This window comes from Sitophilus oryzae, unplaced genomic scaffold, assembly GCF_002938485.1.
Source record: "Sitophilus oryzae breed Bouriz unplaced genomic scaffold, Soryzae_2.0 scaffold_1496_pilon_pilon, whole genome shotgun sequence".
Lineage (NCBI taxonomy): Eukaryota > Metazoa > Arthropoda > Insecta > Coleoptera > Curculionidae > Sitophilus > Sitophilus oryzae.
The window spans coordinates 802,826-829,673 of NW_022146165.1; the positions used below are offsets into that span (position 1 = coordinate 802,826).

Consider the following 26,848-nt stretch of genomic DNA (forward strand, 5'->3'; position numbering starts at 1 on the left):
CATCCTCCACACTTAAATAATTTTGTTTTGTTTTCCTTTACTGCCATCTGGCATAGTCTCTAACTAAATCATAAAAATAATATTTTTACTATAATTATCCCAATTTAGGATAAAACGCGACTTAGACGCCATATTAGTTTTGTATTTCTGTGAATTAGGATTTTAAACAACGTTGCAGTTTGTACTAAATTAGGCTGCTAGCCAACGTCGGTATCCCAACGTCGTTTCGACCCAAAAATTATTCTCCTAACTAGTGCAGACTAGGGTTGGCACGAGGTTGTGCCGACGTTGCGCCCCGACGTTTGGTCGCGTGACACAACGTTGTCCCGACGTCCAAATGCCGCTTGGGTATAATAACAAAGACTTGGTACATTAGTAAATGACATAAATCAGAATTGATTGACGTATTCAGTTGTTTATGATCACTTCCTGTTTCACCGGAAATGACTACAACTTTTGATTTTCAAATGACACCTTAGGTATTTTTTTTACTTTATTCGATAGAAAATGACATTCTGAATAGAATGACATATCATATATGTCAATTTTTGACATTCTCGCCTAATAAAAAATTGTATTTTAAATTTCAATCTAGAGTGCCATGACTATGTTAAAAACGTTAATTTTCAATCAAGGAGCCTTGGAAAAATAGATTGGATCGTCTAATGTTTTCAGAGTTTTGTCCTGGCCAGTTAGAAAATGCTCAAATCGTATTTTTAATCATATCTCAATTTTTTCAAATGGAACGAGGGTGGCTCATTAGCATATTTGGAAAAGGCATTTTTCTACGAATAATTTGATACCAAACACTTGGTATTTCGAGTCAAATTTTCATTAGGAACCGCAAGTTATAATTTTATATAAACCAATATGTCAAAAGTTGACATATGATATGTCATTCTATTCAGAGTGTTATTTTCTATCGAATAAAGTGAAAATATACTGAGGGTGCTATTTAAAAATCAAAAGTTGTAATCATGAAACAGGCGAAACCGATGAAACAGGCAGTGACCGAAAACAATTGAATACGTCAATCAATACAAATTTATGTCATATACCAACATACCATATCTCGTTTTATTAACTGAAAAAATAAAAAAGTTAGCCACTTTTGAGACGCACCCGGTATAATTACATACAAGGTATTATATTAAATCATTTTAGATCATTAGTTCGATCGTTTGAAATTATTGTTTAAAAAATTATTTGTGGGCTTTTGAAATGTTTTATTCGGAGTAAAAATTTTGTGTCTCGCCTGTATGTCAATGAGGCTGTGCTCGCCACAAAAAGTGTCATATTATTTTAATATATACTCTGTTTTTTTTCTCAGGTAAGATTTCGACAGACGATGACAGAAGAAAAGCAGATGACGTCCCATACCAATCTATTTATTTTACTAAAAAAAGTTTCTAATAATTTTTAAGTTATCTATGGATGGGTTTAAATATAAATCCGTCATGCGTCGTGTCTTGTTGTTTTTAACCAGTTTTATTGGTTTATTTAAAAAATGACAGATCGTATTTCAATTTTATTGGTTTGACGGAACGATGAACGACAAACGGACGCCGATGCGTATGAACTCACCTTTAGATTTTGTCATTTTGACGCTTGTCAAAGTCTTGCCAAATTATAGGTTATAATTTTGTGTCAACTTTTGTTAAATACCCTGCGTTTTGGAAGATGATGCATTTTGATTCGTATTATTACGTGTGTTTTGTGTATTTTGAAGTCAAGTGGAGGAAAAATCGAGTGAAAATTAACTGTAGACCCAGGCAGAAAGTCTTACACCAATGAAGTTGCCATCGATAAAGTTTGTATACCATTTCGTCATAGACAAGTGCATCTCGTATATGGTAGAAGGATCAAACTAAACACATACTAAAAACTGGAGTAGCTGTAAAATATCGACATCACACGATAGACAAATAATGGATTTTAGTACTGCAGAAAAATAAAGTCAAAAGGTACTGGTTTAAAAAAATTAAGATTAAAGTTAATTAATCAACCTTTAAGGTATACAATTTGGTAGGTGTTATTATTAATAAAATAGTTTGTTTTATTTACCTATGTTGTTTTATTTATTCCTGTGGAATATTACAAATTTGTATTTGTACATAAGTTATATTGATAAATATAATCTCTCTCATAAATGCGGGTAGTTTCATAAAGCTTGAAAGTAAATAATAGTTCTTTTTTATATTTTTTTGGTATGTAGTGTCTTGTTCTTGTTTGTTTTGATACATACACATACCGTTTTTATTAAATAAAATAACTCGATTACATTTTTTCAGCTTTATACAGTTTTTTTCACAATATTTTGAAGTAACCACTTGTCATCTTGTCAATCAAATTTTAAATATATCCTGCTATGCGTTCCAGTTGTACCAAGTTATTTCTTTGTAAAATAAAATAAACTACTTTAAAATTAAAATGACAGACACATATATCACTGTCAAGGATCTTCTCGTTGGACAGACTATACTATTGTTATTCCGTTATAAATAAATTATTGGTTGTCTTGAGAAAGAATATATGACAGAAATGACATTTGACATGACAACATAATTTTTCATCAATTTCATGCCCATATTTTGATATAAAATAGCAAAACACTATTAAAATTATAACTATAAGATTAGGTAACGCTTTAGTAGTATTGTACAAACTATCAACATTTGAAATTGAATCAATTGAAATAACGATCCAGTCTATAATTTATTTAGGCTTAATGAAACATCAAAATAGCAGAAATGCATTAAGCATTGATTGGAGAGTGCACGTGGATAATGAAATGTTAAAGCTTAAACAAGCAAGCTTGAAAATCTATTCTCAGCTCATTCCTATATGTACAGGGTGGGTCAAATTCGACGCTTTTAAATGGAAACACCCTTTTCTATAGGAGAGAGACAAAAACTAATATCGATGTCTGGAGCTCAATTTTTGTCAAAAACATGATGGTGAAAACCACATGTCGATATCTGTTACCGTTTCGAAGTTACGGGGTGTTTTTCAAAAATGAGCATTTTTAACAAATCGCTGTAACTTTTTTGCTATGGAAAATTTTGTATTTCTATGAAAACATTTCCAAAGCATGTTTTTACGTAGAATTTAATGGTTTAAGTATAATTATTTTAAAATTAATAATTTAAGAGCTATCAACAGAAAAATTGATTTTTTATTTGGGACACCCTCTATATTTTTCATTAACTGGAAAGAATTTAAAATTACCTTTCCAAAAATCTAGCACACTTGATATTTTGTTATAATCCCCTTCGAAATACAGAATTATTAAAAGTTCGCTACTTTTAACTAGTAGGCTTTGGACCCCTTATTGATGATATGCCCTTAATTGAACTCGAAAATATATTTTTCCAGCAAGACGACGCACCGCCTCTGAACGCTGAAGTTGTCAGCAAATTTTTGTAGCCAATTTCAAGAATAATTCAATAGCTAACCAAGATCCCAGCCGTTGGCCGTCGAGGTCGCCTAACTTAGTGCCCATGGATCTAATCCTATGGATACATTTGCGGAAAAATAAAGGTTCCTTATTCTTCCGTATAATCGAGACAAGAATTAGAAATACTTAATAGTTATGAGAGGATCTCTTTCACCCCTACTGAGTTAATGAGTTCCGCGAGAAATTTTCAAAAACTGCCCCGTCTGTCCATAACAGAAGACGGCCGATATGTCAAACACCTGTAGCAAAATCTCATGTCTTGGTTTGCTATTTATTTTTATTGTTATTAGATATAGTTTAAATGTGTTGATGTTGGTTAAATATATTTTAAATTGTGATAAAGATCTCTCATAGGAAATATTATTTTCGTTTTAATTGATGCTCTCAGCTAAACTTTTTTTGCATTACAGCCGGTGCCGTGCAAAGCCTACTTATTTAAAGCGGGCGAATTTTTATATACTCTATATCTCGAAGAGAAATCGAGCAAAATATCAAGTGTGGTATATTTTTGGAAAGGTAATTTTAAATTATTTTCAATAAATTGAAAATATACAGGGTGTCCCATATAAAAAATCAAATTTTCTGTTGATAATTCTTAAATTATTAATTTTAAAAAAATTATACTTAAACCATTAAATTCTACGTAAAAAGGTGCTTTGGAAATGTTTTCATAAAAATACAAAATTTTCTATAGCAAAAAAGTTACAGCGATTTGTTAAAAATGCATATTTTTGAAAAACACCCCGTAACTTCGAAACGGTAACAGATATCGATATGCAGTTTTCACCATCTTGTTTTTGACAAAAATTGAGCTCCAGACACCGATATTAGTTTTTGTCTATCTCCTATAGAAAAGGGTGTTTCCATTTAAAAGCGTCTAATTTGACCCACCCTGTACAGAATGATACAATTTTTAATAATACAAATATACCGGGTGAAAACAAAAAACTTCTTCTATTTTTCAAAGAAGAAAAATTGAATATCATATAGTTTCCTGAAGAATTTTTATGAAGAATTTCGCACCCTCTTTATAATAATAATACTATATTTTTCTACCCCACCCCCACCATATTTCTACATACCTTCTGATCTATACTAATATATAAAATCCTTAAGTGACTGACAAACTGATTAATCACGATCCTGTTCAAACCACTCAACGTAAGAAGCTCAATTTTGGCATACAGGTTGATTCTAGGGTGTAGAGGTTCGATAAGAAGGGATTTTACCCTAACCGAAAATTCCAGTTCCAAGAGGGTTAAACCACCCCTCAAATATTACAATATTTTTTATTTAAAAAACGGTCAAGTTTCCGAAAAAACGCTTAAACACGTATATTTTATTTTGTTTTTTTAATTATTTTAAGATTTTTTAAAAATGTATACAGGGTGTTTCGAAAAATCTGGTCATTGATTAATCACAATCCTGCTTAAAGCGGTTGACGTAAAAAGATGATTTTTGGAAAACAGATTGACTTTAGGGTGTAGAGGTTCGATAAGAAGGGATTTTTCGAAACTCGAATTCTAAGGGGGTGAAACTATCCCTCAAATATTAAAATATTTTTTATTTAAAAACCGGTGAGTTTTTCGGATAAACACTTAAACACGTATATTTTATTTTGTTGTTTTACATATTTTAAGATTTTTTATAAATTTATACAGAGAGTTTCAAAAAATATGCCCATTGAGTAATCGCGATTCTGCTTCAACTGCTTGACGTTTAAAGCTGATTTTTGGCAAACGGATTGACTGTGGGGTGTAGAGGTTCGATAAGGAGGGGGTTTCTCGAACCTCAAATTCCAAGAGGGTGAAAACGCCCCTCAAATATTACAATATTTGTTATTTAAAAAACGGTTAGTCTTTCGGGAAAACGCTTGGACAAACATAATTTATTTGGTTTTTTTACATATTTTGAAATTTTTTAAAAAAATCATACAGGGTGTTCCAAAAAGTTGGGTAATTTTTTAACCACGATTCTGCTTAAACTGCTTGACGTAAAAAGCTTATTTTTGGCAAACGGATTTTTCGAAAATTCCAACGAGATGAAACTACCCCTCAAATATTACCAAGTTATATAATAATATCGCCATATTGTTTTTTCTCATGTTGACATAAATGTGAGAAAATTTTATCCAGTTTGTATGTTAATGGAAATTCTTGCTGTGCTTTATCATCACCATTACACATTATTAATTCGACGCGAACGAAGTCGCGGGTACACGCTAGTCATTTATAAGGGTGTTTTCAAGTTATTATTTTTAAAAATGGTGGGTATAATGGCTTTATTACAAGTTCAAATGTTGGCGAATGTTAAGGATTTTTTTGGATTTTGCAAAAATTGCAATAATTATATTCACTTAAATTTTAAAATGTTTAAATAGTTTACCATTATGACTAAGTAACAAATAGATAGTTCACAGTAAACTAGAACTTTTCTGTAAAATATTTATAACACAATTGAGAGCATGGCATGTCTGTTTTCACCACTAAAATGTAGAATTACAGTGAGGATGGCTTTAAACATAAAACTATAAATAATTCAGTGGACAGTTGTAACTTCAAATTGTAGTTATTTGCCGTAATACCTGTAATTTAAAAATAAAGTTGGTATTATTATTGCAATTGGTCCGTTTGACTTTCTAATATGTTTAATGGCTAGACGAAATAAATAAGAAATATTGAGGACAAATATTAATTTTGAGGAATAGTAACTCCAAGAAAAATGCCACAATAAAATAATGTAAGTAATAAATGAATATACAAACAAACAAACACAATTTAATTGATAACAAACAATTGTGTTTGCTAATTATTATAGTTGTTCTAAAAAATATATGAAGTATAAAAATTGGCAGACAGCATTAGTGACATGACAGAACAATGCTAAATCCAAAAATGCAACCTCAGTCAATTACTACAATCAATTGTCTCGATTGGTTAATTATAATCCTACGGTTTTTGTATCTTGACTTTTAACGGTTTTATACACTAAAATCCCCTCAATTTTTAATGACGAAATCCAAAATCGATTTTGTATATTGGAGTATTGAAGCATCTAGCGTAGGACTAAAAAGTTTAATAAACAAGCTGTTTATAGACACTTTATATATAGACAAATTTGTACAAATTCAAAATTACCATTTGAAATTACTTTACTTATATCCTATACCGGGTGCGTCTCAAAAGTCTCCAAACCACCTCTGTAAGTTTTTTATTTTTTCAGATAAAAAATCGAGATTTGGTATGTTAGTATATGACACAAATAGGATTGATTGTTGTATTGACACCGGAAATGACTACTTTTGATTTTTAAATGACACCCTCGGTATTTCTTCACTTTATTTGATAGAAAATGACACTCTGAATAAAATTACTTATCGAGGGTCACAGTGCAGTACCTCGTATCATTTTTGATACGATTTTCCAGGAAATCCAAAAAACAAACCAATTTTTCATTAAATTATTTTTTTTTCAAAAATGAATTATTATATTATAGCGCCGAAATATCAATGCTCTATTGCCAAATAAACTATTTCAAATTATTTTTGTAAAAATATTGCAAAAAAAAATAAAAATTAATAATATAATTTTATTAAAAAAATAAATGATGAACGCCATCTACGAAAGCGGTATCCTACCCCAGGACTGGCTGACTTCTACGTTCGTACCTCTTCCAAAGAAAAATAAAGCAAGGAAGTGCGAGGACCACAGGACCATCTGCCTTATCAGCCATGCTGCTAAGATAATGATCAGGATCATTTTTAATCGGATACGCTCCAACTACCTAAGTCGATCGCAGTATGGCTTCAGAAGAGGAACAGGAACAGGAACAAGAGAGGCCATCCTGGGCCTAACCTTAATAGCTGAAAGATACTTGGAGGTAAAGAAGGATCTTTATGTCTGCTTCGCAGACTACAAGAAGGCTATCGACCGCATGCAACATGAAAAACTAATAGACATCCTCCAGGAAATCGGAGTAAATAACCATGACATCATTGTAATTCGTAATATATACTGGAACTATAAGGGGTGTGTCCGAACATCAACTGGAAACACTGTTACGTAGATATCCAAAGAGGGGTACATAAAGGCTGCCTCCTCTCCCATTGTTATTTAATGTGTACTCGGAGTACATAATCAAACAATCGTTGGAAAATCGAGCTGAAGGAGCTAAACTAAATGGAATAGCAATTAACAACCTCCGTTACGCAGATGACACCGTAGTGATCGGACAGTCGCCTAAAGAACAGCTACAGACTCTGATGAACATCCTAACAGAGCCCAGTATCAGAATGGTTTTGGAGGTAAACGCATCTAAGACCAAAACTATGGTGTTTTCTCGGACCTCTCAAGATCACCCTCAATTGGACATTGTTGTTAATAACACCACTTTACATAATGTACAAAAGTATTGTTTGGCAGGGAAATAAACAGTCAGCTCGACCACTCTATAGAGATTAAAAGGAGAATAGAAATCGCTCGTGCAGGATTCGTTAAGATGCGAAGCGTACTCTGCAACCCGCGTTTGTCCATAGGGGTAAGGTTGAGAACACTCAAGTGCTACGTTTGGTCTCTGTTGCTATACGGGTGCGAAACTTGGACCCTAAAACAGGAGGACCTCAGGAAGGTGGAGGCATTCGAAATGTGGCTTTATAGGCGAATGCTACGTATAAGCTGGACCCCTAGAACAACAAATGTGGAAGTACTGACCAGAATGAACACCCGTACCCACTTAGTCAACACAACAAAAATAAGGAAAACCGCTTACCTCGGGCATATAATGAGACACGAAGAATACGAACAGCTTCAGCTAATACTTCAAGATAAAATCGAGGGAAAGCGCGGCATAGGAAGGAAGAAGAAATCGTGGCTTCGAAATATACGGGATTGGACAAATATTTCAAGCGGGAATACTTTAATACATCGAGCCCAACATAGGGAGGATTTTGCCATAGTGGTCGCCAACCTCAACGGAGACGGCACCTAGGAGGATTAAAAAAACATATGAGGTACCGTATGATCGAAAAAACAGCGTCCAGTTGGCTTGAAAATGACGGTCGATAACATATCCCATGTAATTTTCCATATAAAATGACAGCGATCTTCATTTCGTAGCCATCGCTGACGCCGTTTTTATTCGATCATAGGGTACCTGCACTGTGACTCTCGATATTATGTCAACCTTTCACATTTTCGAATGTGGTTTATTTGATATTGTAGCATGCGATTCATAACGACAGTCTGACTCGAAATACCAAGTGTGCGGTACCAAATTATTCGTAAAAAAATACTTTTTCCAAATATGCTAATAAGCCACCTTTGTTGTATTTGAAAAAATTGAGATATGACTAAAAATACGATTTGGGCATAATGTAACTGGCCTGGCTTTTGCAAGGCTCTTTGATTAAAAATTGCCCTGCACACTCTAAATCGAAATTTAAAATACCATATTATGACATTCTATTCACTTTTTCTATTCAGAATGCCATTTTAGTTATTTTAACCTAAGTAAAAAAATACGGAGGGTGCTATTTAAAATTCAAAAGTTGTAGTCATTTCCGGTGAAACAGGAAGTGACCGGAAACAATTAAATACGTCAATCAATCCTAATTTATGTCATATACCAACATAGTAAATTTCGTTTTTTATCTGGAAAAACAAAAAAGTTATTGGGATGAGCCACTTTTGAGACGCACCGGATAGGTAGAGGATTAAAAGATTAATGAAGGAATAATAAAATTTAAATTAGTGTTGTTCTCAAGAAGAGACGCTGGCTGTACACAATAAACTGGGAAAAGCAAACTAGGTAACTAGCTAATAAACATAACTAAGAAAATGGACATAAATAATTCATGCAAAGCAGAGAATAATACAGAACTAAACGAAAAAAAATAGAACTCGCCTTTGCGGCCGTATATCCGTCTTCTCAGGCTTGCTAAAAATAGAAAAACATTTGTTAAAAAAATAATTGGAAAGAAAACAGCTAAAACAAGCAAAGAAAGTCAATTAGAAGTCGAAGTCAAAGTTTTGGCAACGAATCAATACGAACATCTTGAAAAGTTAAACAGATTCTTGTATACTCTATAGTTAGAAGTATTATCTGTGTTTCAGATTTTCCGAAACTTCTTGTATTCTCCGAATTTACTTGTATAAAATAAATACAAAAAGTAATCATTATATAGAGTGAGACTTAAACTTGCTACGTATAAATAGTTTAGGGGTGGTGTAGTCATAAAATTATGACTTATTTAACTCTGAGAATTTTTTATTGTTTTTTTTTGCGATGAAAAACTTTATCGAGGTGCTTATTGAGTCGAAATACAGCGCCGCTAAAAGTATTTGCACTTATTTAAGATTATTTTACACCAGTTTGAAAAGCATCAAAAAGAAAATACATTTTTTTAATCGAAATCTAACAGCTCCGAAAATTTTTGCAATTTTTTAAAGCCCCATCTACAAATAGCGTTTTACCTGTCAGTTAAAACCGAAGATCGATGAGACGGTTTTTCATCTCAGTCGCGTTTAGACCTAACGTTTTACATGTCAGATGAGATGGCTTAAAGACTAACGTAGGTATACACTGGAAGTTTTACCTGCGGTTTTATCAATTATTATAACATTGTGTTTAGTGAATTTGAAAGTGTTAGTGAAGTTAGTGGTCATTTTTGTCGACGTCATGCAAGCACCGAAAACAATATATAGGGTGTCCCAATATTCTGTGGACATAAAACTACTACGTATTTATAGAATCAAAATAAGTAAAGGTTGATTCTCATTATACCTTCCGTTTCCATTCCATATCGATTCCATATCCGTTCCGTATTTTTTATTGTACTGACGCTATACGTAAGCTTCCGTTCCGTATCAGTTTCATACTTTTTATTGTACAATTTATATCATTACGAAAGTTTTATTTTAAAAAATTGTATCTTTTATAAAAGGTAATAGATTTAATTAAGAAGTGAAAGAATGAATAAATATCAGCAAAATGTAAGAATTTAACAACGCTGTTTCCGATACGCTTCAATCCGCCCGCCAAAAAATGTACGGAAGGAAAGGATATGGAACGGAAGGGAAACGGAAGAACCTTTAATTGGACGTAATTCTATCTCTATACAAAATTGCTTCGTTAATCCATTAGAGAGTATCAAACTTAAAAAAAATAAACACATTTTTAAAAAAATATATATACTAAGGGCTGGCAAAGGTTAGTCTTGGGTCGAGATTTCCGTATGTAAAAAGAGTATTAAAAAGAGTATTATAAGTTATAATACTCTATATATATATATATATATATATATATATATATATATATATATATATATATATATATATATATATATATATATATATATATATATAGATACATACGTTATAATACTCTATACTATATATATATATATATATTTTTTTTTTTTACGGTTTGCTTCCTTCAGCTCCGACACTTGAAGGAAATTTGCCGGTGTCCTCTTTCAGTGTTCAACTCCTGACGTCCGTCTGGTAAGCCGTTCACTGAATCCGCGTATCGTGTGCCCTGAGTATTTTGAGAGAGCCCAAAATCACAGCCTTCTGCATGCTTGCAGCAAGTCGTTCCGCTACATTATAACACGCTGGTATCAGTTTCAATTGCTGGAGCAGGGTATCTTTAACTCCTCCTAAACTTCCTATCACTAGTACCACCAACCTTACAGAATGATCAGCGTACATTCTGCGCATTTGCTCCAGGAGTTCCTGGTACTTCTCCCTCTTTTCCTCTTCTTTACTGATTATGTTCTTCTCTGATGGCGCCGAGAATTCTATGACATAAATTATTTTCTTCGCTATATCCTGGAGAACTATGTCTGGTCTGTTCGCCCGTATTTGTCCGAAGGCCTGGAATGGATAGTTCCAGTAAATTTTGGTTGTTTCGTTTTCCACCAAGGACTCAATTTCTTTCGGTGTTTGTGGTAGCACTGGCGTTTCATCAAATCCATGCATATGACGAAGGTGATAGTATATCACCCTCAATGCGGCGTTATGGCGCTGGGTATAAGCCGAAGCTGCATAAGTAGGGCAGGCTGATAGTATGTGCCACAGGGTCTCCGGAGCTTGATGGCATACTCTACATCTTATATCTTCGATTTGTTGGCCCATAATACGGCTACGGTACACCAAAGAGCCATAGACACCGTCCTGGCATGCCAGTATAAATCCCTCTGTCTCAGATCTTAAGCCGCTCGACCTCAGGAAAGCAAATGATAGTCTCTCAGAAAGCTGCTGTTGTGTCATTATGTTATAGAAGGCTCCGTGCACTGGTTTCTCCACGTGATTTTGCAAGAACCTCCTGTTCTGTGCGGACCTAATTCGGTTGACTACCTGTGTGGCGTTGTGTTCTGTGATGGATTCTGGATGTTGGCGCTGAAGATCGAATATTAGATTGAGTTTATTCGCTGCTTTTTCTGCTACTTTGAAAATGAATCCACCAATTTCTTCTTTCTCGTGGTCTCGTACCATTACTAGTAGAGGATCTTAAGTTTTAAGGAGTGTGTACGCCGTGCTTAGGAGCACTCTTTGGTGTAAGCTTTCTAAACTGAGAAGACCGCGTCCTCCCTGTTCCCTTGGTAGATAGAGCCTTGGGACAGATGATTTTGTGTGCAAGCTTTTTTCCATGTGCATCATCTTTCGAGTTATTACATCGAGTTGGTGCAGTTCATTCTCCGTCCATGTTATTACACCAAAGGAGTACGTGATAATAGGTGTGGCCTATATATATATATATATATATATATATATATATATATATATATATATATATATATATATATATATATATATATATATATATATATATATATATATATATATATATATATATATATATATATATATATATATATATATATATATATATATATATATATATATATATATATATATATATATATATAACTTAATTAATTTTAAATTAACATTAATTAATTTAAAATTTATGAAGCTTATTGTTAAATATTATGTATGATACTAACATAATAATTTATAAAAAATATCTATACCTATGTGGCAAATTCATCTATCCAAAAAAGTCCTTTGGGTATTTCACCACTGGAAGAAATTTAATGAACAAATTTGCCTCACGGACAAAAAAATGCTTAACGTTATCTGCAACCATTCAAAAACACTTTATTTTTTTTTTAAACAGATACGTCTACAAAAACCGTTGACGTTCTATATTATAATATTCCATATTTTTCCAACTAGATTGTTAGTGCATGTGTGCATACTAAATTTTATGCGTCTACATGGCTTGATGTGATAAGAAACATTTTTTGTAAGTCAAAAAAATGTAGTAAATACTAGAAGCACCATTTTACAAAAAGAATCGGTTCTCAGTGGAGTTGGAAAATATTTTTACTAAAATTTATGTAGGGGTGGGGAAGCTTTCAACTCCCAGTACTTTTTCCTGATTTTTGTGAAAGGTCAAATGTTAAAGCCATTAATACAATATAGGCATCTCAAATCTCATTCAAATCGAAATAATAGTTCTTAAAATAACTTAAAAAATGTTTCTTTGTTTAAAGTATGATGCCCTCTAGAGGACAAACAAAGCACTTTGGTATAAAAGTAAATTGTGTCCAATGAACTTATTTTGATTCCAAAAATACGTAGTAGTTCTATGTCCAAATAATATTTGGACACCCTGTATAAATAACTAAGAAGTAGGTACTAAGAATTTCTACCCGATAGTTCCTAATATTTAGCTTATAAAACAATCAGCTTTTGCTTTCTAACCACAATTTCTCTTGGCGAAAGATAATCAAAGGCCAAAATGACCTTTCTCGCAAATTTTGAAGTATAATTAGTGGAAAAGTTAAAAGTTTGATAACTTTTTCTACTAACTGAAAATGTGTAGGTACCACTAATTTTGACGTTCTGAATGCTTACATAAAGGATCTTCTACGCTAATTGAAACCACTAATTACGAGGTTCTGAATGAAGCTTTAAACTATCTGATGAAGACAGATATTGAACGAACAGGCAAAACGAACAGTCATGCCTGTTCAGTTAAAACCGAGCAAAATAACTAAAGTGTATGGGAGGCTTAAGAAAACTTAGATTTTTTCTTATCTCTATCCACTGACCTGTGCGATTGTAGAGCCGGTGCCTCGGACTCGCCGTGCTCGGAGTGCTGTGCTCGCTGCTCAGATCAGCCGCGTAATCGGACGACTCTTGGCGATGGGGCGACTTGTGGCGACGCTCGCGCTTGCTGTGGTGGCCCAGGCGAGTCTGAAAAGACGAATGAGCGGAAAATCGGTCACACCACGCTGATAACTGTGAAAATCTCGTGTCGGTTTTCACGTGGCGCCGGCCGGCGGAAAACCCAGCGCAATCTCAAACAGTGGAAAGCGGAAAGGGAGAGATGGAAATCTGCGAAGAGATGGAGTTTTGGGAGAGCGTGATGAAATGTGGTCTTTTGGGTCTTTTGCTATTACTTATTAAGTATTGGTAATTATTGGAACTTTTATGATTTTGGGGTAGTTTAATTCTTGTAATATTACAGTTCTCTTAATTTCTAAATTGTTTTTCTTATTCTTCTTTTATTTTTTTTATATTGTTTTTTTTTCCTATTCATTTTCTAATAAATATAGGTGTTATTTAAACTTTTGTCTTTCATTTCTTAAAAGATAATAACCTCGGATATACCGGGTGCGTCTGAAAAGTAGCTCACCCCCTATATCTTTTTTATTTTTTCAGATAAATAAACGAGATTTGGTATGTTAGTATATGATATAAATTAAAATTGACTAACGTATTCAATTCTTTCCGGCCAATTCTTGTTTCACCGGAAATTACTACAACTTTTTATTTTTAAATGGCACCCTCGGTATTTTTTTTAATTTATTCGATAGAAAACGACACTCTGAATAGAATGACATATCATATATCAACTTTTGACATTTTCGTTTAAAACAAAATTTTATTTTAAATATCAATCTAGAGTCCCATGGCTGTGTTAAAAACACTAATTTTTAATCAAGGAGCCTTGAAAAAATAGATTTGATTGTCTAATGTTTTAGTGTCATGTCCTGGCCGGTTAAAATATGCCTAAATCGTATTTTTAATCATATCTTAATATCTTTAATATTTTTTTTCAAATGGAACAAGGGTGGCTGGATATTTAGAAAAAGCATTTTTTACGAATAATTTGGTATCACACACTTATATTTTGAGTCAAGTTTGCGTTATGAATAGCATGTTGCAGTTAGTAAACCATATTCGAAAATGTCAAAAGTTGATATATGATGTGTCATTCTAATCAGAGTGTCATTTTCTATCGAATAAAGTAACAAAAAATCGAGGGTGCCATTTAAAAATCAAAAGTTGTAGTCATTTCCGGTGAAACAGGAAGTGACCGAAAATAATTGAATAAGTCTATATCTAATTTATGTCATATACTAACATGCTAAATCTCGATTTTTAATTTGAAAAATAAAAAAGTTATAGGGGTGAGCCACTTTTAAGACGCACCCGGTATAACATCTACCTGCTGAGAATTACCCAGGCTCAGAATTCCAATGTAAGGACATCGAGTTGGCGAGTAATCAACGTGCGGAGAGCCATGGTCATATCCTCACAATAGGAATTGACCTCAAATCCAAGGAGGCAATAGAGAAAGAGAGATATATCCTCTATTACAGATCCGGGACAACACCGGTATCGCGTCTAAGGAGAGACCAAGTTAATGAGGTAGAGAAAATGGAGAACAGATCCTCCAGTCTCCACCTCACGGGTGCTGCAGCCAGAGACAAGGTCCTTGACTGTGAAGGACAATGGGGCCAAACCAAAACCGTCGAAGGATGTATACCCTCGGAGGACAAACATATGTTATCAGAGGTTACCCTGTCCCATCTACAACAGGAAAATCTTCATGTATAACCCCCCTCTCCCTCATGTAATCATTCATACACCGGCTTATTCATTCTTTAGAAAATTGAACATTATATTAATACCCCAGTGCAGTTATGACATTCACCATGTTGAAATTGCAAAAATTTTTAGAAAGCTGCGACCATAAAATAATAAATACAAGAAGAAGTGTCAAGTCAATGTTAAATTATGGAAACAGCGTGGCTGCCTGGGTAACTAATTTTCAGATATGGCGGCTGGGACATTTGACATGACATAGACATGACAATTTCAATTTTATGAAATTTATTTCCGTTTCCGGTTTTTAATGGCGGGCTGTTCAGGAGGTTTAAATGAGGGTTAATATACTTTTTACTCTTTCTAGTAGTAAATAATACAACAAAATTACTCAAAAATATTTATTTGGAATTTAGAACAATGTAAATATGCAAATCAACACAATTAAAGAGCTATAATCCAATAAACTACTGTATCAATATCAAATATTTAAATAATATCAGAGATGCTGTGTTAAAGCGAATTAGTAAAGTAACAGTGCATTGACTTACAGAAACTTGAAGATAAATAAATGTTTTCACAGCTTCACGGACATAAAACTAAATAACTGGAAGCAGGAAAAAGGCAACCGGAACCCACACAAAACCTGGAATCAAAAAAAATATGTAAAAAATATAAATATAGGTACATAAGACTTTTGTGAATTAAATCAAACAGGACTTGAATGTAAATAAAATGAATAAAAAATATAATACATATACATCTAATACCTCATTTGTATTTTAAAAATAATCTACATACATAGATTTATAGCATTATTGCTATGAAAATACATAATAGGTACCTATGTAATATGTAATTACGCATATCTGTTCATCTTGTAGAAAATTAATGTAGGCTAATAATACTTCAATAATCATAATTTACCTTGTATAACTTGCTTTCAGTTGCTCAAAATCACCGATCAGTCTTTAAAGTAGAGATACGGAAAAATCCTTGGCAAAGAATATCCCAAGATCCTTGGGTTTAAAGCTAAAAAAATATAAAAACAGTTAATATATTACCTATTTACATATAATATGGCCCATACCTACTACACGCAGAAACGTCGATTTCATCATTTTCTTCATGTAATTAATATCATATATATACTTTATTAGAGTGTTAACAAGGAACTTTATATCAAAAAACATCTTTGTACTTATAAATTTCAGCCGAAATATCAGAAACAAACTTCCAATTTCCAATCAAATCTAAACAGCAAAAATTAAAATGGCGCCCGACCTTGCCAGAGGCCTCGGGAGCTGACGCTGACACACAGACAAAAGGCAAAAGAACAGGACGCCGACGTGCATAAAAATGTTCCGTAGCAGAAATTGACAGAAATCATATAGAAATATTCAGATTTTTGTCTAGGACAGTCTAGAAGGCCATGCTTTCTGCCTGGGTTGAACCGCGCCAAAACTGTTTCCAATTTTCCGGTTTACTGTCACCCCCCTGGCTGCGACCATTGAAAATAGTTAGCCTTAGTAACCCTTATTAACATACTAAAAGTCCCCATTTGTCCGATGTGTGCGTCATCAAAAAAAAATCGGCCGCCATCTTGAATTTTGGTATTTTTTGGGAAAAAATGTAAATAACTCGAAAACGGTTTGTTATAGCGAAAAACTTCAAGAGGTAAAAATTAAAGAGAATAAAAAACTCTATTAGAATCAATAAAAAATAGTTTATTATCCTAACGCAATGACGTACAAAAAAATTTTGAAAATCGAGCAATTTTTAAAAGGAATCACCGAAATGCAAATTACTAATTTTTTAAACAAATAACATAGATATTTAGCATCAATTCAACTGAAATACAGTCCTTGTGATATTTTCAAGAAATATTTTTTATTGGTGTTAAAATTGTAAAATCTATCCTTTTAGCTATCCTTTAAGCTTCTAAATACATGTGTACTAATAATGTGCGAAAGTAGTCTCCACCTTGTCCCGGTCGGGACTATTTGCACTTGTGGAGGCAGCTTTCGCACATTATTAGCACACATGTATTTAGTAAAGTTTAGCTTTGACAATTTTTATTAATTTTGAAATATTATTAAACCACCAATAAATATTGTATTTTAGTTGAATTGATGCTAAATAACCATGTTATTTGTTAATAAGCTTAAAAAATAGTAATTTGCATTTCGGTGATTCCTTTTAAAAATTGCTCGATTTTCAAAAAATTTTTGTACGTCACTGCGTTAGGATAATAAACTACTCTTTATTGATTCTAATAGAGTTTTTTATTCTCTTTAATTTTTCCCTCTTGAAATTTTTCGCTATAATGCACCGTTTTCCAGTTATTTACATTTTTTTTCCCAAAAAGTACCAAAATTCAAGATGGCGGTCGATTTTTTTGATGACGCACACATCGGACAAATAGGGATTTTTAGTATGTTAATAAGGGTTACTAAGGCTAACTATTTTCGATGGTCGCAGCTTTCTAAAATTTTTTGCAAATTCAAAATTATTTGCACTGGCCTATAAAAGGAAAATATGCTGATAGGGAAAGGATTAGTATAATTTAAAGTATTATAAGAGAGTAAAACAAAAGAAATGTTCAAAAATCGCTACCTATAACAAAACTTAAATATAAGAAACCACTTAAAAACAATGTATTGGCTTTACCTACCTTTAATTGAGCAAAAAAACTGTGTGCTTTTTGATACACGGAGATGTGGGGATGTTCGGCATCTGCCGGTGCGGCAGATCTACACCTGGCTTCGGGCATTTCTCTTGGGCTACTCAGTTCGGACGCGGACTTACTCAAATGCCTGCCGGCCATGTAGGAAGTCGTCGCGAGCGAGTCATATTCGCTTATTTCTAGGGCACGTTCTGCAACAACAAAAAATGATTAATTTATTAGAAATTACTTCCTATATAATATACCGGGTAACAATAAAATCGACACAGAACAATATTTTATTATTTTTATCATTCATTTTTTTTTCAAAAATGACTAAATTAGAGAAAAGTCCCATACAGCACATCAAATCACATTTACGATGTGTTTACATTATTAGATGTAGACACAGGGTGACACAATTCCCCCGATGTCAATATGCTACGTTTACACATTGTAGTTCAACACGTATGCACAAAGGTTAAACGTCCGCCTCACACAATGTAGCCACAGTATAGCATTTACGTATACACAAAGTAAGGGAACACAGTGTGCCGTAGGATACACAGTACTTGTGTATTACGTTTAAACTATGTTTACACATTGCAGTTGTGACTACCGCGTGTATACGTATGTATTTTGCTTCGTATAGACATCTTGTGCTAGATAAAACTACTTCTTATGAACGAATTTAGGAAATAATACAAGTTTTGATGCCTAACATTTCGTTCTTTTTAAGAAATATTTATTCAATGATATCAATTATATATTTTTAGAACGAAAATTAGGAAGGCAAAACTTTGTATTTTCCAAAAGTATCTCGATCGTAAGTTGAAGAGAAGTAGCCTTAAAATTGTTCCATTTTTGTTTTGTATTAAATGTACCATTTTTCTTCCATAAAATGAATTAAGTGGTTAAAAAATAAAATTCTTATATTTCTTTATATCATGGAACGCAATAGCGCAAATAACAGAATAATAATAATTATTTACACTGCAGAAACCAGAAGTAAGAAAACACTGTAAAAGAACAGAATTTGTATCAAAATATATTAAAAATATAAGTACCTAGTATAACAACATACTAAAATGGTAAACACTGGTATATCGCCACGATTTGGTGGACCTCGTTTAGTCATTTTTTCAGGTTTTTTCTCCTCTTTTCCCTACAAGCAGTTGGTTTATTAGCATACTCATTCATCGAGCACTCTGTTGGACTTTGTTGTATTTTATTTCCAGATTAACAATCTCACCCTTAAATTTTATATGAAACTGATTATTGAATATTAAACATATCTGTATATTGATCCATCAATAACTTACCGAATATCAGTGTAAGAAGTTCTTTGAAGTGTTTAAATCTTTCTTTCTCTGGTCCATTTAGATTTTTATTATTTCCAAATTAAAAAAATATATATATTGCAGAGCTAACTCAGCTAACCTCTTTATACGAGAATATTTGGAGTTTTCATTCTTTGGAGTCAAAATTTGGTAAATTGGGTATCGAGTAAGGGAAGAGTCGCTGCTATAATATTAATAATACTCTTAGGAAGGTGTAACAAGGTAATTAAAAACTTGTACTTACCTTAAAATCTCTTTTAAACTACACACAAACAGAACATTTATATAGAGCTTCCGAATGATAAAACAATAATGGCTGCTAAACACATACCACTCCTAGAAAGGAGAAAGGAGAGAGGACACAACACACATATGCTGAGGCTATCCGCGCATGCGCACACCTTCATTTCATGCTAGAATGTAGACACATCAGTACACTATTACAAAGTGTCTGTATAGATATTTATATTATGTGTATACGTCACATTCTTACAAGGTGTGTACTATAGGCACAACTATGATACGAAGTATCACACATACATATGACTTATACATTGTATGTCTCATATACCGACGTCAGATTTCATCATTTTAATAATTATTTGTTACGTTACAAAAAACTCTTTAGAATCTTGAGTGCATACGGTATACAACTAGTAAACACTGTATCACACAATTCTATCAATATAAACCTGCGTGTATCTCATATGTATATGTTAGAACTAGATGAACACTTAGGTTCACTTTAACATATGTTGTTTCTCATATGACTCCCTTGTAGAAACGTAATTTCATTTGGACGTGCTATATGGGGTTGCACGTGGTTAAACCTTACTACATCATTTTTAAACCTAAAAAACAGGATTATTTTTGAAAATATTTATAAGGTTATATAGGTCTGTAGTCTATATAGGTCTGTAGTCTATATAGGTCTGTAGTCTATATAGGTCTGTAGCCTTAAATGTCACACTAAACCAAAGACATTGGCACGAATGGATAGTACACGATTGTCTTTAGATTACTTTTAAACTGGAATTATTCACAACATAAATCGATTATATTAAATACCATACACATGTTACCATACACATAAATAAGGAAAAGATCTAGCACATAATACTACAAGAGAAAAATAAAATATATTCTTTAGCTGACATTATAGTTAAATAATGAAAAAAACATTTACTTTACCTTTAATAACATTCTTTGTGTAATAACGAAAACTTAAAAACCAAAGTAACATGGCAACATCACTGCGTCTCGAACGGTAGTCTTAAAATCTATTACATAACACCTATCATCTCTGTTCGTCGTCTGATTTCCCTCTCCCTAGTTTTGCGAAAAATCAATAATTATTTATGTATACAGAATGTCTTGAAACTGAATGTATTGAATTTAAAGAAATTTGTTTATTTTTAAACAGCCGGGTCATCCTCAAGACAAATATTATATCTTACTTTAAGTTTCATGAGCATTAATTTACTTAAATACTATTTATTTAAATATATGTTCTATGCTGAAAAAGGCTCTAGTAAAAATCTATTAAAAAGTTCAAAACGCACAAGAGTTTTACAGCAGCAAGGTCAAGACTACTATTAAACTGCAAGACCAATACCATTTTCTCATCACTACATGTCATTATTTTTTACCATATGAATTTAAATGATAGGTACATTATACAGGGTTATTCACAGTATCCTATTAGACAATTAGGGAGAATTACTTATGGTAAAAATTTTAAACTTTCATTGCTTATGCTAACGAATGTATGCCTTGTATCAGAGAATCTCTTTCAATGACCAAATATCTGGACTTTTTTCAAGAACTGAACCAGCCACAAATGTCAAAATTCGTTTTTTTTTCTTTTGTTCTGAATTTATACTATACTATAGATAGTATATCTGTGGTAATACTAAAAATAATAACATTTTAGAGATTCTTTTTATGTGATATCTATGTAACTAGACTTAACTAAGTTAAAAAAAATTTATTTTGAATGAATATGTATATTATTTATAATCAAAGAACTTTTAAGGACATTGAAACTTTTAATGACATTGTATCACCCGCATGTGGTATATTGCTGCATTTTTCACAAATAAATATATAAAATAAATGTTCAACAGCCTAGCTAAGTATGTAGACAGATAAGGTCACGCAAGGTAACGCTCAGCGTTACTCTTTGTTGTTCTACATTTTATTTTAAAAGTAAATTATTTTTGTGCCGGCCATTTTTGAATGTCAAATTTTTATACAAACACACATACTTTTTCACTGAAAAGACTACATTGTTTACAGATAAATTTTGGGGACAAAATTTATAGTCTAATAAAAATGGTATTCTATTTCAATTTCTAATTTCTTTTGCAGCTCCCTAATTTTTGTCAATACATACTTTCTGACAAACACACACATATAGAGCGATTTTCACATATATATAAAAAAAAATAAAAATATATATAAAAAAATCACATAAAAATAACACATTTTCAGTTTTTCTTCAATATTTATATTTTTAAAAAACTTTTTTAAATTGTTCCTTTCTTTAAAGATTTTATTTTGACTATTAGGAAAATTTTAAACTAAAATTTGGTCGTATATTTTTATTGTCGTATATTTTTATTGTTATATATATATTAATCAACTTTAATTCGTAAACTCAGTTTTTTTGTAAACTTCAGTAATTGGCATATTATACAGGGTTAATCGAGGGGTTGGTTTTTTTATCCTAACTTTAAAACACCCTGTGCAATAATTTCCTGTGTAAAAAGTTTCATGAAATATAATTTTACTGTCAGAACCATAGACTTAAAATAAAATATAGACTGAGCATCTCATTCATAAATAGCTGGAACATGCGGTCAGGCACTGTCTTGTAATTGTTGTGTTATTGTTTTAGGTTATAACGAGTGCGACACGAGCGATAGATAGGTTGTCCCTGTCGTAACGGTCGTTCCCTGACGACTCTGCCGAGAAACACAACACTGTCTTTCGTTTCTCAAGTACACCTGAACTCTCCGTATCATAGCCGGGTAATTTTTTTTATTTTAATGAAGCTATAATTAAATTAAAAATATATCGTATTTAAACTTTTTTATATTTTATTAAGATTTAGGACAGGTTTTTTAAATAAAACTTTAGAGAAAACAATTTCCAAAAAGGTCCAAAAAGGATAAAAATAATAAAATACACGTTATAGAAGAAATTTTATAATTGAAATTAGGTAATTTTAGAATTTAATAATAAATTATTAATTTTAGTCAAACATTTACAACCCCTAATATTAATCAAAACAGGATCTATTCCACAGATATAATAGAATCGGCGACAGGGAGAGAAAAAAAATATGATTGTTGTAATTTTTTTTCTGGTTAAGTGATGTCTTATTATGTAAATTAGAGAAAACATAAAACTGTTCCATTAAAGCAAGGAAGGTTATAGGAAGTGGATAAAATAAAAACTACATTTATTTAACTCGGTACTGTCTTTACTATACCGGGTGCGTCTCAAAAGTGGCTCATCCCCCATAATTTTTTTATATTTTCAAATAAAAAAAACAAGATTTAGTATGTTAGTATATGAAATAAATTAGGATTGATTGACGCATTCAATTGTTTTTGGTCACTTCCTGTTTCACCGGAAATGACTATAACTTTAATTTTTAAACGGCACCCTCGGTATATTTCTGCTTTATTCGATAGAAAATGACACTCTGAATAGAATGACATATCATATGTCAACTTTTGACATTTTCGCATATGGTTTAATTGTAATTGTAACAGGCGGTTCATAACGATAATTTGACTCGAAATACCAAGTGTGTGGTATCAATATATTCATAAAAAAATGCTTTTTCCAAATATGCTAATGAGTCACCCTTGTTCCATTTGAAAAAATTGACATATGTATGATTAAAAATACGATTTGTACATCTTTTAACCGGCCTAGACAAGACACGAAACCTATTAGACGATCAAAACTATTTTCCAAGGCTCCTTGATTAAAACTTAGTGGATTGAAAAAAACTGGATTGAAATTTAAAATAGGATATGTTTTTAAGCGACAATGTCAAAAGTTGACATATGATATGTCATTCTATTCAGAGTGTCATTTTTATCGAATAAAGTAGCAATATACCGAGGGTGCCTTTAAAAATCAAAAGATGTAATCATTTCGGTGAAACAGGAAGAGACCAAAAGCAATTGAATACGTCAATAAATCCTAATTTATGTCATATACCTATTAACATACAAATCTGTTTTTTATCTGAAAAAATAAAAAAAGTTAAAGGGTTGAGCCACATTATGAGACGACCCGGTATATTAAAAAATATTGTTTTATAATGTAATATCATTTTAAAATTCTTGTATGTTATTTTAGATTCTGAAGATAATTTTAGAATAAACCGGAATATATTTTTAATAAAAACATTATTAATTATTAACAGGGTTATAATTATGATTTTGTTACAATGTAAGTAAGTAAATAATGTAATGTAAAAAGAAAAATTCAGATTTTACATTTTACTAAAATATTATCTAAATAAGCGCCTTTCTACAACAACGCCACTGACTGCCAATGGGTAAATTGAGAGTTGCCTACCGGTCAAAAGTCGTTTCAAGACTTAAATGGATTATTTAAGTCAAATTTCTTGCAAATTTGGCACTGGCGAACCATATTTATAGTTTTTGAACAGAAAAAAGTCAATAAAATAAACACTTAAGGACTACAAGCTAAGAAAATGCGTTAATACAGCCGGGGAGATAGCGGCAACAAAGCTTTACCGCACACGTGCGACACGTACTACAAGGTAATAAATGAATGAATAGGCTCCCTCGCCTCTAATCGGTGTTGTCATATTGTAAAGAACTTATCCTTATTAAACAGTATCCGACTTAAATTTAGTAGTATAAGGACTATTTAATACATCTATGGAATATTAAAACCTACTTTATTAAACTGTAGTATTAATATCTCAATATATGTGTATAACAAGAAAAAAAATATTGATAATATTAAAGACGTGACAACATAGGCTGGATGAGGAAGGCTCGGCCGACTGTACCCAGAAGTAAACATGTGTACAAAAAAGGTTGTTTGTCCGCGTTGAGATGTAAATAGTGTAGTCTATATTTTATTTTAAGTCTATGGTCAGAACCATGTCTCCTGAGTATTTTGATTTTTGGATCACGTCAATTTTTAAGACGAGATGGTTTTGGTGACTATTGTCGAAACGTCATATTACGTTGCATCGGATACTCTACACTAAATTTAAAAAAAAATGTTAAAGACTAACGATACAGTCCTGGTTTTAATAAACATTAATAACGGTAACAGAGCACTAACGAAATTAAAGAAAACATCTATAATACTGAAGTATACAAACAGAAAAAAAAATTGTAAAAAATACCCTAATACTTTGTATAGAGGGTATTTCAAAACAAATGCGAAAAACTTCAGGGGGTGATTCCTTGTTCAAAATAAAGGGTAGTTTGCTTTATAAACGTTGGGTCAAAAGTCAACCATTAGGGAGATATCGCGGTACAAAGATGGCGGGAAAATAATGTTTTTATTTTTTATCTTGAAAACGAAAAGAGATAGACAAAGGAAATTTTATGGAAGCATTACTGTTATGAAAACACACTTTCTCGTAATTTTTTCACTTTTTTAAATTGAGTGGAAGGGGTTGAAATAAACTGCCCCTATCATCCTTGTTAACGACATTTAAAGAAAAATCTTCTCAAACACATGCAAAAAAATTAATTTGGATAGTTTAGTTTGTTTAGAAACTTTTTTATCTCTTGTATTTTTTTGATAAAACTCACCGATTTGAAATTAAAAAATAAAATGTAAAGCATTACATGTCAGGACAAAAAACATTTTTAGATAAGAATCTAGTGATAATAACGATAATAATAATCATCTAGATAATAACGTATTGCAGTAGAGTAATGTCAAATAAAATAATATTAGGAACATCCTAAAAAGTCAGCGGCCGACAAGATTTTTTCAAAACAGCGGCCGACAAGATTTTTTCCTAAAAAAATTACAGCAGCCTACTAGATTCTTGATCAGAAAATGTTTTTTGTCCTGACATGTAATGCTTTACATTTTATTTTTTAATTTCAAATCGGTGAGTTTTATCAAAAAAATACAAGAGATAAAAAAGTCAAAAAAGTCAAATTAATTCTTAGTGCTAAATTACGTTACATAAGGAACGTCTGCAAAATTCATACTTCTAAAACCGATTTTAACAAATTTTTCTATTTTTCTACAAATTTTCATCTCTTATTTTTTAGGGGATGCATGCCTAAAATTCGCTTCTAGGTACTCACTTTCATCACTTAAGGGACCTCTGAACAGAATTTCATACTCCTAGTCCTAGAACGGATTTTACATAAAAAATTATACAAATTTTCACCCCTAGTTTTACCCCCTTAAGGAATGAATTCCAAAAATCACTCTAATTATTCAATTACGCTACATAAGGAACCTCTGTGCAAATTTCATATTCCTTCAAGAGAATTGTTTCAGAACGTTCACCCTCATTTCACACCCTTAGAGGGCGAATTTCCAAAATTGCTTCTTAGTGCTAAATTACGTTACATAAGGAACGTCTGCAAAATTCATACTTCTAAAACCGATTTTACCAAATTTTGTACAAATTTTCATCCCTTATTTTTAGGGGATGCATGCCTAAATTCGCTTCTAGGTACTCACTTTCATCATTTAAGGGACCTCTGAACAGAATTTCATACTCTAATCCTAGAACGGATTTTACATAAAAAAAATTATACAAAATTTCACCCCTAGTTTTACCCCCTTAAGGAATGAATTCCAAAAATCACTCTAATTATTCAATTACGCTACATAAGGAACCTCTGTGCAAATTTTCATATTCCTTCAACAGAATTGTTTCAGAACGTTCACCCCTCATTTCACACCCTTAGAGGGCGAATTTCCAAAAATTGCTTCTTAGTGCTAAATTACGTTACATAAGGAACGTCTGCAAAATTCATACTTCTAAAACCGATTGTAACAAACTTTTGTACAAATTTTCATCCCTTATTTCTAGGGGATGAATGTCAAAAATTAGCTTCTGGATACTCACTTTCGTCACTTAAGGAAACTCTGTACAAAATTTCATACTCCCTAGAACTAACATTTTTGTACAAAATTTCACCCCCAGTTTCACTACCCTTAGGCTATACATTTACAAAAATCGCTTATCAATGTTCAAATGCGCCACATCTGTGCAAAAGTTCATACTCCTAGTAGGTACAGATTTTTTTGTATAATTACACCCTTTATCTAATTACACCCCTTATGGGTCGAATTTAAAAATTACTTAGTAGTGCTCATCTTAGAGAACGAATTAATATTCTCCGTATTTACTCCAGTTTCCTAATACTAGCACAGATAACACATAATCATACTAGTTAATTTTTTATTGGAATAGAAGTATTTTTTATTAGAAGGTACAAAA

General features: G+C 32.1%; 1 protein-coding gene across 1 annotated transcript in view; it reads right to left on the reverse strand.

Annotated features, from left to right (window-relative positions):
• LOC115877652 (multiple C2 and transmembrane domain-containing protein) overlaps positions 1–26,848 on the reverse strand; it is a 153,580-nt gene that overhangs the window by 106,174 nt on the left and 20,558 nt on the right. The window contains exons 2-3 of the mRNA XM_030893905.1: positions 18,032–18,234; positions 13,575–13,719 (exon numbers count right to left, since the gene is read on the reverse strand). Of these exons, the coding sequence (XP_030749765.1) occupies positions 13,575–13,719; positions 18,032–18,234 (348 nt within the window). The remainder of the gene's footprint in view (positions 1–13,574; positions 13,720–18,031; positions 18,235–26,848) is intronic.